Genomic DNA, 11,856 nt, shown 5'->3' with positions numbered 1-11,856 from the left:
ACTTCTAAATTGTATTCCTATATTGACCTTAAACTCTTCTTCCCATGTTTTTCTTAATTTTGATTTTTTTTATTTATAAATTATATTTTTATATGGACTCTAAACTCTACTTTTAATTTTATTATGTTTATTCCAAATTTTAGTTAGTTTTAAATTCCTATATGGACTCTATACTCTACTTCTAATATTTCTTATTTTTTAATTCCGAATTTCTATTTTATTTTTTTCCTAGCCTCCTCTTCTAATATTCCTTATTTTTTAATTCCGAATTTCAACTATTTCTAAATTGTATTTCTATATGGACTCTAGTCTCCTCTTCTAATATTCCTTATTTTTTTTAATTTCGAATTTCAACTATTTCTAAATTGTATTTCTATATGGACTCTGTCTTTTCTTTTTCTCTCCGATTAATGTGAGAATTTCTAGGCCATGAGAGCGAACGCGGAGGCTCCTTTTTCTATTCCTTTAATAATATAATAGATTTTTTTATAATTAGTATTTTCATTGTTGTTAGATGATAAAACATGATTAATACTTTATGCGTGACTTTTCTTTTTAATTTTTTTTATAATTTTTTCAAATAAGACGGACGGTCAAACATAGAAACTAGGGTTTGTCTTTTTTTTTTTTTTTTTTACCTGGGGAGTACACTTGTACACGCAAACTCCGAAGTCCGAACACCCGCGTAACAAAAGCCAATTTATCCGAGTCATTAGTTCAACTTCTACCACACGTTGTTATGATAAAGAAAACAAACTGACAACTGGTGCCCAGTGTCCATGCAGCATGGTCGTATCTACCATCATCAACACGCATCACAAAAGAGCCTCGAAGATACACAGTACAGGTGCAAACAAGCAGGGCAAGCCAAAAGGCAGATAGCCATTGCCTTCTTTAGTTCTTTTCTCCAAACAACTCACCAGCCACCGGGAGAAAACGACGCTGGAAAGCCAGAAGCCCCAGAATTTAAGTACTAGATAGAGTAATCCACTTCAGTACGCAACGAACCGCCATGCGTGGCGTGCAACCGCGACGGCCTCATGCCATCGCCTGACACGTACGCCCGATCTCCAGAACCGCATGGTTACTGAAAAATACAGGATATAAACGGACGTGTGGTCTCGTGGATCGGCCTCAGTTCCAGCCATTTCGTCAGTGAGGGAGAGAGAGAGGTCTGAGAAGAGGAGAGAGAGCCTTCTGCCTGACAAGAAATTCTGAGAAGAGGGAGAATGGCGTCGGCGACGTTCCTGGAGGTGCTCCTAGCCATCTTCCTGCCGCCGGTCGGCGTCTTCCTGCGCTACGGCTTGGGTGTAAGTTGCATGCGAGGCACACTTAATTCTTAACTGATATAGTTCTTGTTGCAGTATGTGCTTGTGTGTGTGTTTGATGCCGTTTGATTTGGATCCTGTTTCTGATTTGGGGTACTGTTTGCAGATTGAGTTCTGGATCGATCTCTTGCTGACCATACTGGGATACATCCCGGGGATCATCTACGCGGTGTATGTGCTGGTGGCCTGATCGAAAGAGTTCGAGCAGAGCCAGCGTCGGGTGATCGAGCGATCGTGCAACGGTGCAATAGCAACTGATGCTGTGCTGTGGTGTTAAGAGTACATTTGTATGTGTGAAAATGTGATTTATGCGATGAGATTAGGGTCTTGACGTCTTGTGATGAGAGTCTTTATGCTATTTTAGAGACTGTAATTGGGTGTCATGTTGCTTGTTTCTCTTATCTAAGATACTTTTTTGAGAACTCTTATCTAAGGTACTAGCATTGTTATCATTTTTTTTAAAAGAAACAATACACACACACACCAAACGGTACCAAACGATGTGAAGTTTTATACGTACTAATAAGAAATCACAAATTACAATCCTAAAAGATTATAGCTAGAAAAAAGAAAGGAAAACACGTCAAGATTATAGCTAGAAAAAAGAGACAAAAACACGCACCACGGGCTTACATACCAAAGACGAACTTAGCACCAACCTGACGCACGCTATACGTGGCTGGACGCCATTAGCCCTGCGGCTCCAAGCCCTTCACCCTCTCCTAGAGGTCACTGAGAGAGAGAAGATCCATTCTCCCTAGTGCAGTCCTGATTGTGCATTTGTTACTGCGATGCTGCATTTGCCCATGGTTCGATTTGTTCGGTCGTTCATGTGATCCACGCGGCAAGGCGGCAACGTATTTCACCCACGGCGGTGCCCACCCAGAACGCCGTGTACGCCTTTGCCAAACCTTGTTGGATGCCATCGGGGAGGCCGCGGCGTTGTGGCAACTGGCACGTCGCCAGCAACCGACGAGTATTAATTTTAGCTGGTATATAGCCACTTCTTGGGAGATGATCATGGGTTTTTTCTGGGAAGCCAAACCCATTACCCAAAACCGCATCAGCAAATCCTTGGAGATGATCTTGCAGGTGACATTTGGCATTATCCATTTTGGATTCACGATCTTTGAGACTTTGAATCCGGCTCCGGACAAAACCGACCTGTTATTACATTGGCAAATCTTGCTAAAAGATACTGAAATTGTGTGGTATTAATCGTAAGACACCGAAAAAACTAACTTTTAGAGGAAAACACTTCATAAACCAACCTTTAGAGGAAAACACTTCATAATAGTGGTATTTTGATAGTGGGCACCGCGCCGACTAAAATATAATTTTGTGTTGACGAGGCGCTAGGGGTCCCATTTTTTACGCGGTGTGACCGAAATACCTATGGGACCTCATCCCCTCCCTACTCTGCTCTGCCGCGTTGCGGCGCACGCTGGCGTCAGGGTTCACGTTATCGTGCAGTAACCACACTATGAGATCGGTTATCGGCTATTAGGGTTTGATGAATTTTGAGCAAATTTAAATTTTCTAAAAAAAATCAAAACAAATTAGAAAAAAAACATGAATGTAGCTCTTGAATTGTAGTGTCATATGGTGAAGAAGTTTTTTGAAAAAGAGTTCGATAAATTCAAATTTGAGGGCTAAACCGAATGTCAATTAGAAAATAGAAAAAAAAAGAAGAAATGGAATGGGCCTGATCTCGGATTGTTCATGCGGCCATTAAGGCCCTTTAGTGGAGAAAATATCTCTCGAGTCCTCTCTCCATGTCTAGTGATGTTATTTATTGGGTGTTATATATATTTATGTCTAGTGATGTAAATTTATTTTTAATGATAATGGGTCATGCCTAATTTTTTAATTTAACACTTAAAAGTTAGATTTCTAAGTATCCTATATATTCTTCCAATTATCTCTAATTTCTACACATATTTAACCGTATTTTTTGATTTTTTTTCCAATTTGTATTCTTCATTGTCGGCGATAAAGTGCGGTTATCGTTGTATACTGCGCGGTAACCACGGTAAAACCGCAAAACTGTTATTTTTTTAATACGATTTTTGTGCGGTTTTTCGTGGTTATCGCGTGAAAACCGTGGTAGCCGCGCTGCCACGGGGTGGTGGTAACCCCGGGCCAAACGATATGGGGAACCTGGCCGGCGTCACGTTGCAGCCTCGCCGCGGCTGCTGAGGTTCGAGTTGAGGGCACGCTGCAGGTGACGGCGGGGGTGCTGCCGTGGCTACTTCGTGCGCTCGGCAGCTCCGTTGGTGGAAGGAGCAGCTAAAATCTGCAGCGAAGAAGATGACGTCCTCATTCATCGCCAAGCCGTCGCCATCCCCATCTCTTATGCATTCCCTATTCTCCTCATCATGCCAAACAATTCTTCTTTTGATACCGTCTTATTTCATCTACTGCAGCGATGAGAATGCCGCCATGCCATTGTCGGCTCTAGAGCACGCACCGAGCGCTACCACCATGATGTTGCCGCTGTTTCCGGCCGTTGTGAACCACCCCAGACCGGGCCACCATGCCATCGTGACCACCACAGCTTTCTCTCGAAGACCCCCAAAAATCCCCAAGAATCATGCACCGAGGTGGGAGATTGACATCGTCTTCCTCACCTTTGGCCGCCGCTTCCCCTTTCCGATTCCGATTCCCCTTTCTGATTCCGTCCAATTCCTTGGGCGTGAGCCTTCCTACTAGCTCTACTAATCTTGTGCGCACGCTTCCTTGGTAGACCTTGGGCCGCTTATCGCTATCGACGTCGTTCTGTCATTTCTGCCGGTGCCGGAGCCATTACTCCCGTCGCCGCTGTTGTCCAATCTTCGCCAGCCCGCGCACGACATCAGGTGAGTATCCAAGCACCATGTAGGCACATATGCATGCACGGGTTTGCACTAAAACAAGCTAGATCTCGACATGCACTAGCATGCCAAAGCTCACCGCCGCTCGCACCGCCGCTGACACTGATTTTGGTCACTACTGTGCACGAGACCACCACCATTAGCTTTGCAATTCTCCACTCTACAAATCCTCTTTTGGCCGCACCTCGCGAAACCCCTTCGTTCACCGCCGGTGCCAGCGACAAGCTCGTCGACCGCCGCTGCCTCTGCTCCTCCTCATGCTAAAGTCACTGCCATGTGGGCACATGGAAATTATTGTTTTAGTCGGCTCGGTGTCCAATGGCAAAATACCACGATTATAAAGTGTTTTCTCCCAAAAGTTAGTTTTTGCGGTGTCTTAGACCTAAAACAACACAATTTCAGTGTACTATAGTAAAATTTGCCTATTATATATCAGGTTTAACCACAGTATTCGCACGACAGGTTTCTCGATTCTATTGTCAACGTCGAAATAAGAACAACACGGGCACAGGTCTGTCCCAGACGTTCACTTCTGAGAGGCGTATACCACAAGGATACAGGGGAAATTTGATTCCAGTTTGCAAATGCTCACGTGGAACACGAAGATGGACGAGTGATCAAAATCAAACGTCGAAACAGGAGCCAACACGATAAGCATTCAGTATACATGCATACGATAAGAGTCTGAGGCAGCTGGTTTCCGCGACAAGGGAAACCTCTGTGAATGTTGCACGCTTAGCATCGCCATAGAAATTCTCAAATATACGGAGTACTCCATAATTACATGCGCATTTCCTTGCCAGCAAAGTGATTATTTTTTACTAATACTAGACTAAGTACATGAGATGAAAACACCCAGTAACACTCCTGGTTTACAACACTATCAAGGTAGGTCGTCACACTCTTAAGTCCTAACCGTTTAATCTTGCCGGCACGTATCATGAGTATCTGTGTTCCTCTTGTTGCATCGTTTGCTAAGCCCTGCATATGCAGCATAGCATGGTATATCAGGGCATCAGGCTGCAGGCTAAAAGTATAAGGGGCAGGCTGTAAATCTTCAGTTCCTTTCATGTCACAATGCATTCCCTTGGATCAGAGTTAGATCTTACATTCCTATTGGCATCATCAAACCCAGCGAAGAAAGACTCATCATCATCACTTGCCAAATCTGCAGTAGCTGGTTCATGCTCCCTGTACAATTCAGACTGTCTCCTCTGCAACCTCAAAACATGCATGATGAGGTCGGATGAAAGCGTCAGCTCCGGTCGAGATGCATCAATTTCTCTCGCCCGCTTGTTGGAAGCTATTATCTATTAAGGGACAAAATAAAAATAACGTAAAACATAAAAAAAAGGAAATGGATAAATACAAGTCCAACATTACTTATGTCAATACAACTTACTTGCTTTGCGTTTTTAGGCAGCGACATCACTTTATTTGCTGAAGGTGTCCAAATCTTGACAGTTTTGTCAATCCCACTAGTAGCTAGGAACGGAAAATGTGGATGGGGTTCAATGCAATTAACTACACTTTTGTCACCATGCATCATCCTCAATAGTTCACCTCCCTTCTTTCTCCATACAAATACATTCCCACAATCCGATCCACTCAAGACATATTCATCGTTCGGTCCAAAAAAACTGACTCCCTTAACAGTTCGGAAATTTCTGTGGCCTGTGTATGCCTGTGGCTGCTCAAGCCTGTCCAAGAACTCTGCTTGCGCTGATTCAGGATTTGGACCAAGACCCATATTGTTTTGGAATAAATAGATATGTTCATCATTGTAAGAGACAAGTATCTCCCTTGCGTAGGAGTATGCAATACCAGTTATGTGGACCTTCCCACCCATAAGGTGCTTAGGGCAGAAGGTATCTACAGGTTGGTTCATGTCATTTGAAGCACCCAACTGGATTCTCCTCAAATCATATACCCGCACATACTCATCAGAACCACCAATTGAAAGATAATTAGGGTTCCAAGGGTCAATGGCAATGGTATTAAGCCTTACACGACGCCTGCTATTTGAGAATGAATAGCAGCTGAAGAGCTTCATTGGTGAATCATTCCGCAAGTCAAACTGTAAAGAAATAAATGTTCAATGTACATGCTATCACAAAACAGTTGCCACAATTGCAGAAAATTGTTTTGAGTGACATACATGTTGTACCAAACCATCTTCCCCGCAACTGTAAAATATGTAAGGACTTCCTGGTTCAATGGCCAACTTATGTGCACGATCATCGTGCACCCCAATTTGTTTGGTTGTGACTTCACCACCCTCGTTCAGTTGTCCCACTCTAACCTGGGTATATGGCATGTTATCAAAAATTATATCGGATTGCAAATAACAGAAAAGTAAAATATGCTAATGTGTTTATCACTTTATCTACTAATATTTTCAGTTGATTGGTAGAGAAGTCATTTCCAATATAACCAACAAGTGTAAAAACAGAGATATAGGTTTACTTCAAAACTACATCCATTGCAAACAAAATAAGAAAATAAACTACAAGTAAAAGGGTTAGATATATCTATGGTTTTTTTTGTTGCAAACTTACTATGTTATACGCAAAAAAAAACCTAGTCTTTCTCTTAGTAATTGCATGCAATTCAGAGATCTAAGTCTCTTTCCAAATAGTGCATGTACCAGTAAACGAATACAATTATTATAATGTTCCATGCAACATGAAGCTGATTGCTACGACTTGTGGAGAACACAAAAGTAACCGCACAACATGCTTATGGGAATAATTGCGAATAACATGGTGGTATTAAATTAGTATTACTATTAGAACACAACTCAGATGTTGATAGATACAAACCTGACCATCAGCAGCAACAGTTACAATGGCGCTATCATCTGTAAATGGCATTACACGAGCATGGAAAACATTTTCTTGATGGCCAGAAGGGTAAATGAGCCTTTGTGTTTTAGCAAGCCAATCCCATAATATGATGTCCATGTCGTCCGAACCAGACACAAGGAGGTTACCAGCAGGATTGAAGCTGACAGTATTAACACAACCATCATGGCCTCGCAACTTTCCATACTGATGCATCCGCATCACTAGGCCCTAAACAATTGGAGGAAAGAAGAATTGTAACTAGTCCAACATGACAATGAGATATTCGGTGTTATAGAAAGAAGCAATTACAAAAAAAAAAAAATCAGAAAGGTTGTCACATGACTTTAGTAATTTATCTCAGGAAGTACTCCAATCATACATATACACATTCTTGAACAACAATAACAATCACAATAAACTAGTATGATCAGACTTCAATGAAACATCCAGAAAATGTTCTACAAGTTACAAACAAATGAAACGGTAGTATAATCAAAATTTATCCAAACAATATTATCAATTTAAGTGTGCCTAATCCATGGACCCTGACAGTACTCAATTCGTATCGGCGGACTCATAAAGTCGTAAGATATGAATTTTACAGCATTAACTCCATAATGCCTATGCAAACTGAACTGTTACGAACAAGAACAAGTAGTATCAAATAGTACTTCACGATTCACGAATACGGCCATCATGATCCATCCTCCCTTACGGGCAAAAATACGCGGCCTTATTACTTCCTTAGTGACTTGCGAACTCTACAAGATCAACACCTAGAAGGTTCCAAGAAATCAGACACCAGGATCATATGGGATTAAAAACCGAGAAAGGGGCACCTCGGAGCCGCTGATTCGGCGCGAGGAGGCGCGCGGGGTGGAGGAGCCGATCTCTTGCCTGCCGACCTCAAAGAAGCAGCTAGCCGCCCGACGACAAGCGGCCTCGCTGGCGACGGCCATGGTGGAAGCTGCGGCGGTGCAGTGCCGAGGGGGCAGGAGGAGGAAACGAGACAAAGCGGAAGGGGATTTCCGCGGGTTTAGCCGGCGTCGAGCTTGTGCTTTCTCGAAGATGTTCCTGGGATTTGGACCCCTCGTCTCATCGAGTCACATACTTTTGCTTTGTTTTTTTTTTTCACTTTAGTTATTGCCTGTTTTGTTTTTCTTTTTCCTTTTTCATCTACTGAGGATTGGGTTGCCTGAAACGCATCTGCGGTTGGGAGTAAAGGTACTCCCTCCGTCCCATAATACAAGCGATTTTGAGTTTTTATTTGAACTGTTTTGAGTTTTTATTTGAACTGTTTGACCACTCGTCTTATTTAAAAAATTTATGCAAATATAGGAAAATAAAAAGTACTTTAGATAATAAATTAAGTCATAAAAAATAAATAATAATTCCAAAATTTTTTAATAAGACGAGTCGTTAAACAGTTCAAGCAAAAGCTCAAAATCCCTTGTATTATGGGGACGGAGGGAGTAATAATCTCCAGCATTGTTATAAATGTTACATGTCCTCTATTCGGTATTTTAGTTGGATGTCATTGGGAGGGGGACAGGGATTTGTCATATAATCTCAAATATTTTTGTTTTTTTTTCTTTGGCTCGTTGAATGTGTGCTGTTTAACAGTGACCGAGATGTAATTGTTATTATTATCTTAAATAAATTTGGAAAGACTAGATGGAGATATAGCTATAGTGCTTGATCGGTTGTGTTGGCTGCCCATTCACAGCTGCAGCAAATACTCTTTGGTTTGGATTGGGGCTGACTGACAGCCAGCACTTCCGATCAACCCCATACTTAAAATTAATTTTGAGCGTTAAAAATATTATATTTTAAAACGTGGTAGCATATGTGACGATACCATACACCACGATTTTAACAAGGAAGCAGAGACACGCACTATATCTATATGTGTATCTACAAGCAGCCTGCATCCGTACTTGAGTTGAATGGTACTTAGGCTCAGTTATATTCTTCAACTCCAAATTCTAACTTTCTCGTTTTTTCATTTGCACGTTTTTTTAATATGTTAAATGGTGTGTTTTTAAAAAAAATTCGATATAGAAAGTTGTTTTAAGAAAGCAAATAAATCCATTTTTTAAATTTATAATAGTTAATATTTAATTAATCATATGCTAATGATATTTCTTGTTTTGCGTGAAAAAAAAACTATCTCCCAAAGAGAGATCGAACGGGGCCTAAAACCATATATCGGCCAAGATATATGCGTATTAATCTCACCCTTGCTGAGTCACGACCATCTATGTCGTGACTAAGATCTTTTTTTTTTTTTTGAGAGATTAAGGTTTCGAGAAACAGCTGGTGAGAATATATATGGAAAAGCTGGAAAATCCAGTTTTTGTCTTCTAGTTTGTTTTCTAAATTACACAACTACAATTTTATAGAATTTAAGTGAAAATATGAACTATTTGACAAAGCTTCTGACAACTGAAGATTCTATAAGATGCCACTGCCAAAAACTCCCCCAAACAGGAGGTAGGGATGGTGTCGTGCCCTGCGAGTTGTACTGCCACAATACTGTGTATATCATCCATCTCAAAATAAAACAATTACAAGTTATTCAGATTCATAGCCTGTAATTGATTTATTTGAAGATGGAGGAATTTCGTCTCTCATAGGTATAATGTATACTTACCCATATACGTAAGATTGACTAGTGAGCTCGCTTGCATGTCTCGATTCATAGTATGATGATATATCTTATCTATCCAAAAGTTGTTATATTTTGGAACGGAGGGAGTAGTTAAGAAAACATAATTGTTTTAACTATGCTCTTCTAATGTATTGACATATATATTTTTTTTGGCAAATTTTGCTACAGGACACAGTGACTTTGCGGTTTTAGGCATAGGACACCGCACAAAGTCACTTTTGGAGGAAGACACTCTCAAAATGTGGTAATTTGCTAGCGGACACCGCACCCATTAAAATAATAATTTCCGGTAGGAGGGAAGAGAGAAATCACGTGAAATGTCAAAAATACCCCTGGACCCAGTTGTCAGCTCTCCCATCTCTTATCTCTCACCCAACCATGGCAGGTGGCGCGGCAAGTCCTTCGCGGCGGCGCTGGCCGTGGCCTGCTTCCTCCTCCTCGCCGCCTTCGCTTCCTCGTCGGCGCCCTCGTCTCCGGCTCCGCCATGGTGTGGCTGCAGGACAACTTCGGCTGGCTCGTCGGCTTCGGCGTCCCGGCTCTCTGCACCGTCCTCGCCATGGCCAGCTTCCTCCTCGGCTCCGCCATGTACAGGTACCACCAGGCACCAGCCTCATGGCAGAACTGTGGTGCGAGCTTGCCAGGTCGTCGTCGCCGCCATCAGTAAGAGGAACGTCGCGCTGCCTCACGACAGCTTCGTCCTCTACGACGGTCCGCCAAAGTGCGGGCAGAAGCTGGCGCACACCGACCAGTTCAGGTTCTTGGACAACGCGGCGAGGCTGCGGCGGCGGTGGCGGTGTCATCGTTGGTGGGGGGGGGGGCGAGGCTGCGGCGGCAGCGGCGCAGCCGTGGAGGCTGTGCACAGTGACGCAGGTGGATGAGCTGAAGGTGATCGTGCGGATGCTGCCGGTGTGGACCAGGGCCACCGGGATCGTCTACTGCATGGTGCTCGTCCAGCAGCCGCTCTTCACGGTGCAGGGCCGCGCCATGCGCCGCCGCCTCGGGTTCGGAGCTGGCGCGTTTGCCATCCCGGCGGCGTCGCTCCACTCTGTCTACGCCGCCGCCATGCTCATCCTCGTGCCGCTCTACGATGCCGCGGTAGTGCCCGCGGTGCGGCGGCTCACCAGCAACAAGAGGGGGCTGACCGAGATGCAGCGCATCGGTGCCGGCATGACGCTGTCCGTCGCCGCCATGGCCGCCGCGGCGACCGTCGAGGGGAGACGGCTGGCGGTGGGGAAGGCAGCGGCGCGGCTCGGCTCCGGCAAGCGCCGAGCGGAGCAACAGTTCGGTGGGGGTGGAGATGGAGCGGTGTCGGCGACGACGTCTTCTCCCCGACGGCAGCGCGGAGCTGGATGCTGGAAAAGACGAGCACGGCCGTGGCGCCGAACGAGTTGAGCTGCTTGATGGAGAAGAGGCGCCGTCCATGACGTCGGTGACCGGAGGATATGCAGGATTGTGAGAGGGAGTTCGGGGAAGAATATAACAAGTGGGCCTAGGGGTATTTATGACATTTCACATGATTTTTTTCTCCCCTTCTATCGGAAATTATTATTTTAATGAGTGCGGTGTCCACTAGAAAATTACCACATTTTAAGAGTGTCTTCCTCCAAAAATAACTTTGTGCGGTGTCCCACAGCTAATACCACGAAGTCGCGATGTCCTATAGAAAAATTTGTCTCTTTTTTCACGTTCGCGAAATGTAGTTACAAATCTCTTTTAGGCAATATAAATAAACGTAAAAGTGACAAATGAAAAATGATCCATTTATAAACAGAAATGTAACAAATACTCATAGGAGTTAAAGGGCCTGTTCACTTTGATGAAAAAAAACATTATCAAATTTTGGCTTGCCAAAATTTTTATAGGATTTCTTATATAGTTATTAAAATTTGGCAGCAAATTAAATATAGCCATTTTTTTAACAATTTTATTAAAATTTAGTAAGATTGAAAATGGTATAAAAGTGAACAGGCCCTACATTCGTAGAAGTCAGGTGCGCGTTAGTTTTAGAAGGTTGTGCCACGACTCACGTCCGACCCTACCAGGCCTGCTTGGAAGCCTGTTTTGGGCCTAAACGAGTGTACACCACCGGCCCGTGTTCTGTGAGAACCATCCATCCATCCATCTATCTATCTATCTAT

General features: G+C 43.4%; 3 protein-coding genes and 1 long non-coding RNA gene across 4 annotated transcripts; 3 read left to right on the top strand and 1 right to left on the bottom strand.

Annotated features, from left to right (window-relative positions):
- Positions 1–1,136: 1,136 nt before the first annotated feature.
- Positions 1,137–1,756, top strand: LOC4332481 (low temperature-induced protein lt101.2). Its single transcript, XM_015777725.3, has 2 exons — positions 1,137–1,310; positions 1,435–1,756. Exons 1-2 carry the CDS (start codon positions 1,230–1,232, stop codon positions 1,516–1,518), a joined length of 165 nt encoding a protein of 54 aa, XP_015633211.1. The 5' UTR covers positions 1,137–1,229; the 3' UTR covers positions 1,519–1,756.
- A 1,711-nt stretch (positions 1,757–3,467) lies between these two features.
- On the top strand, positions 3,468–5,023 carry LOC107280493 (uncharacterized). Its single transcript, XR_001544874.3, has 3 exons — positions 3,468–3,931; positions 4,075–4,186; positions 4,664–5,023. It is a non-coding gene; the product is annotated as an uncharacterized lncRNA (long non-coding RNA).
- LOC4332480 (uncharacterized) lies at positions 4,887–8,123 on the bottom strand. Its single transcript, XM_015777724.3, has 6 exons — positions 7,887–8,123; positions 7,024–7,275; positions 6,360–6,503; positions 5,604–6,278; positions 5,311–5,511; positions 4,887–5,182 (listed from the first exon to the last, which is right to left on the bottom strand). Exons 1-6 carry the CDS (start codon positions 8,004–8,006, stop codon positions 4,982–4,984), a joined length of 1,593 nt encoding a protein of 530 aa, XP_015633210.1. The 5' UTR covers positions 8,007–8,123; the 3' UTR covers positions 4,887–4,981.
- Positions 8,124–10,202: 2,079 nt separating this feature from the next.
- LOC136355555 (protein NRT1/ PTR FAMILY 8.4-like) lies at positions 10,203–11,110 on the top strand. Its single transcript, XM_066308254.1, has 2 exons — positions 10,203–10,344; positions 10,473–11,110. The coding sequence occupies exons 1-2, from the start codon at positions 10,203–10,205 to the stop codon at positions 11,108–11,110; spliced, it is 780 nt and encodes a 259-aa protein (XP_066164351.1).
- The last annotated feature ends 746 nt before the right edge of the window (positions 11,111–11,856 follow it).

Source organism: Oryza sativa, chromosome 3 (assembly GCF_034140825.1).
Source record: "Oryza sativa Japonica Group chromosome 3, ASM3414082v1".
Lineage (NCBI taxonomy): Eukaryota > Viridiplantae > Streptophyta > Magnoliopsida > Poales > Poaceae > Oryza > Oryza sativa.
This window is presented reverse-complemented; position numbering and strand designations above follow the sequence as displayed.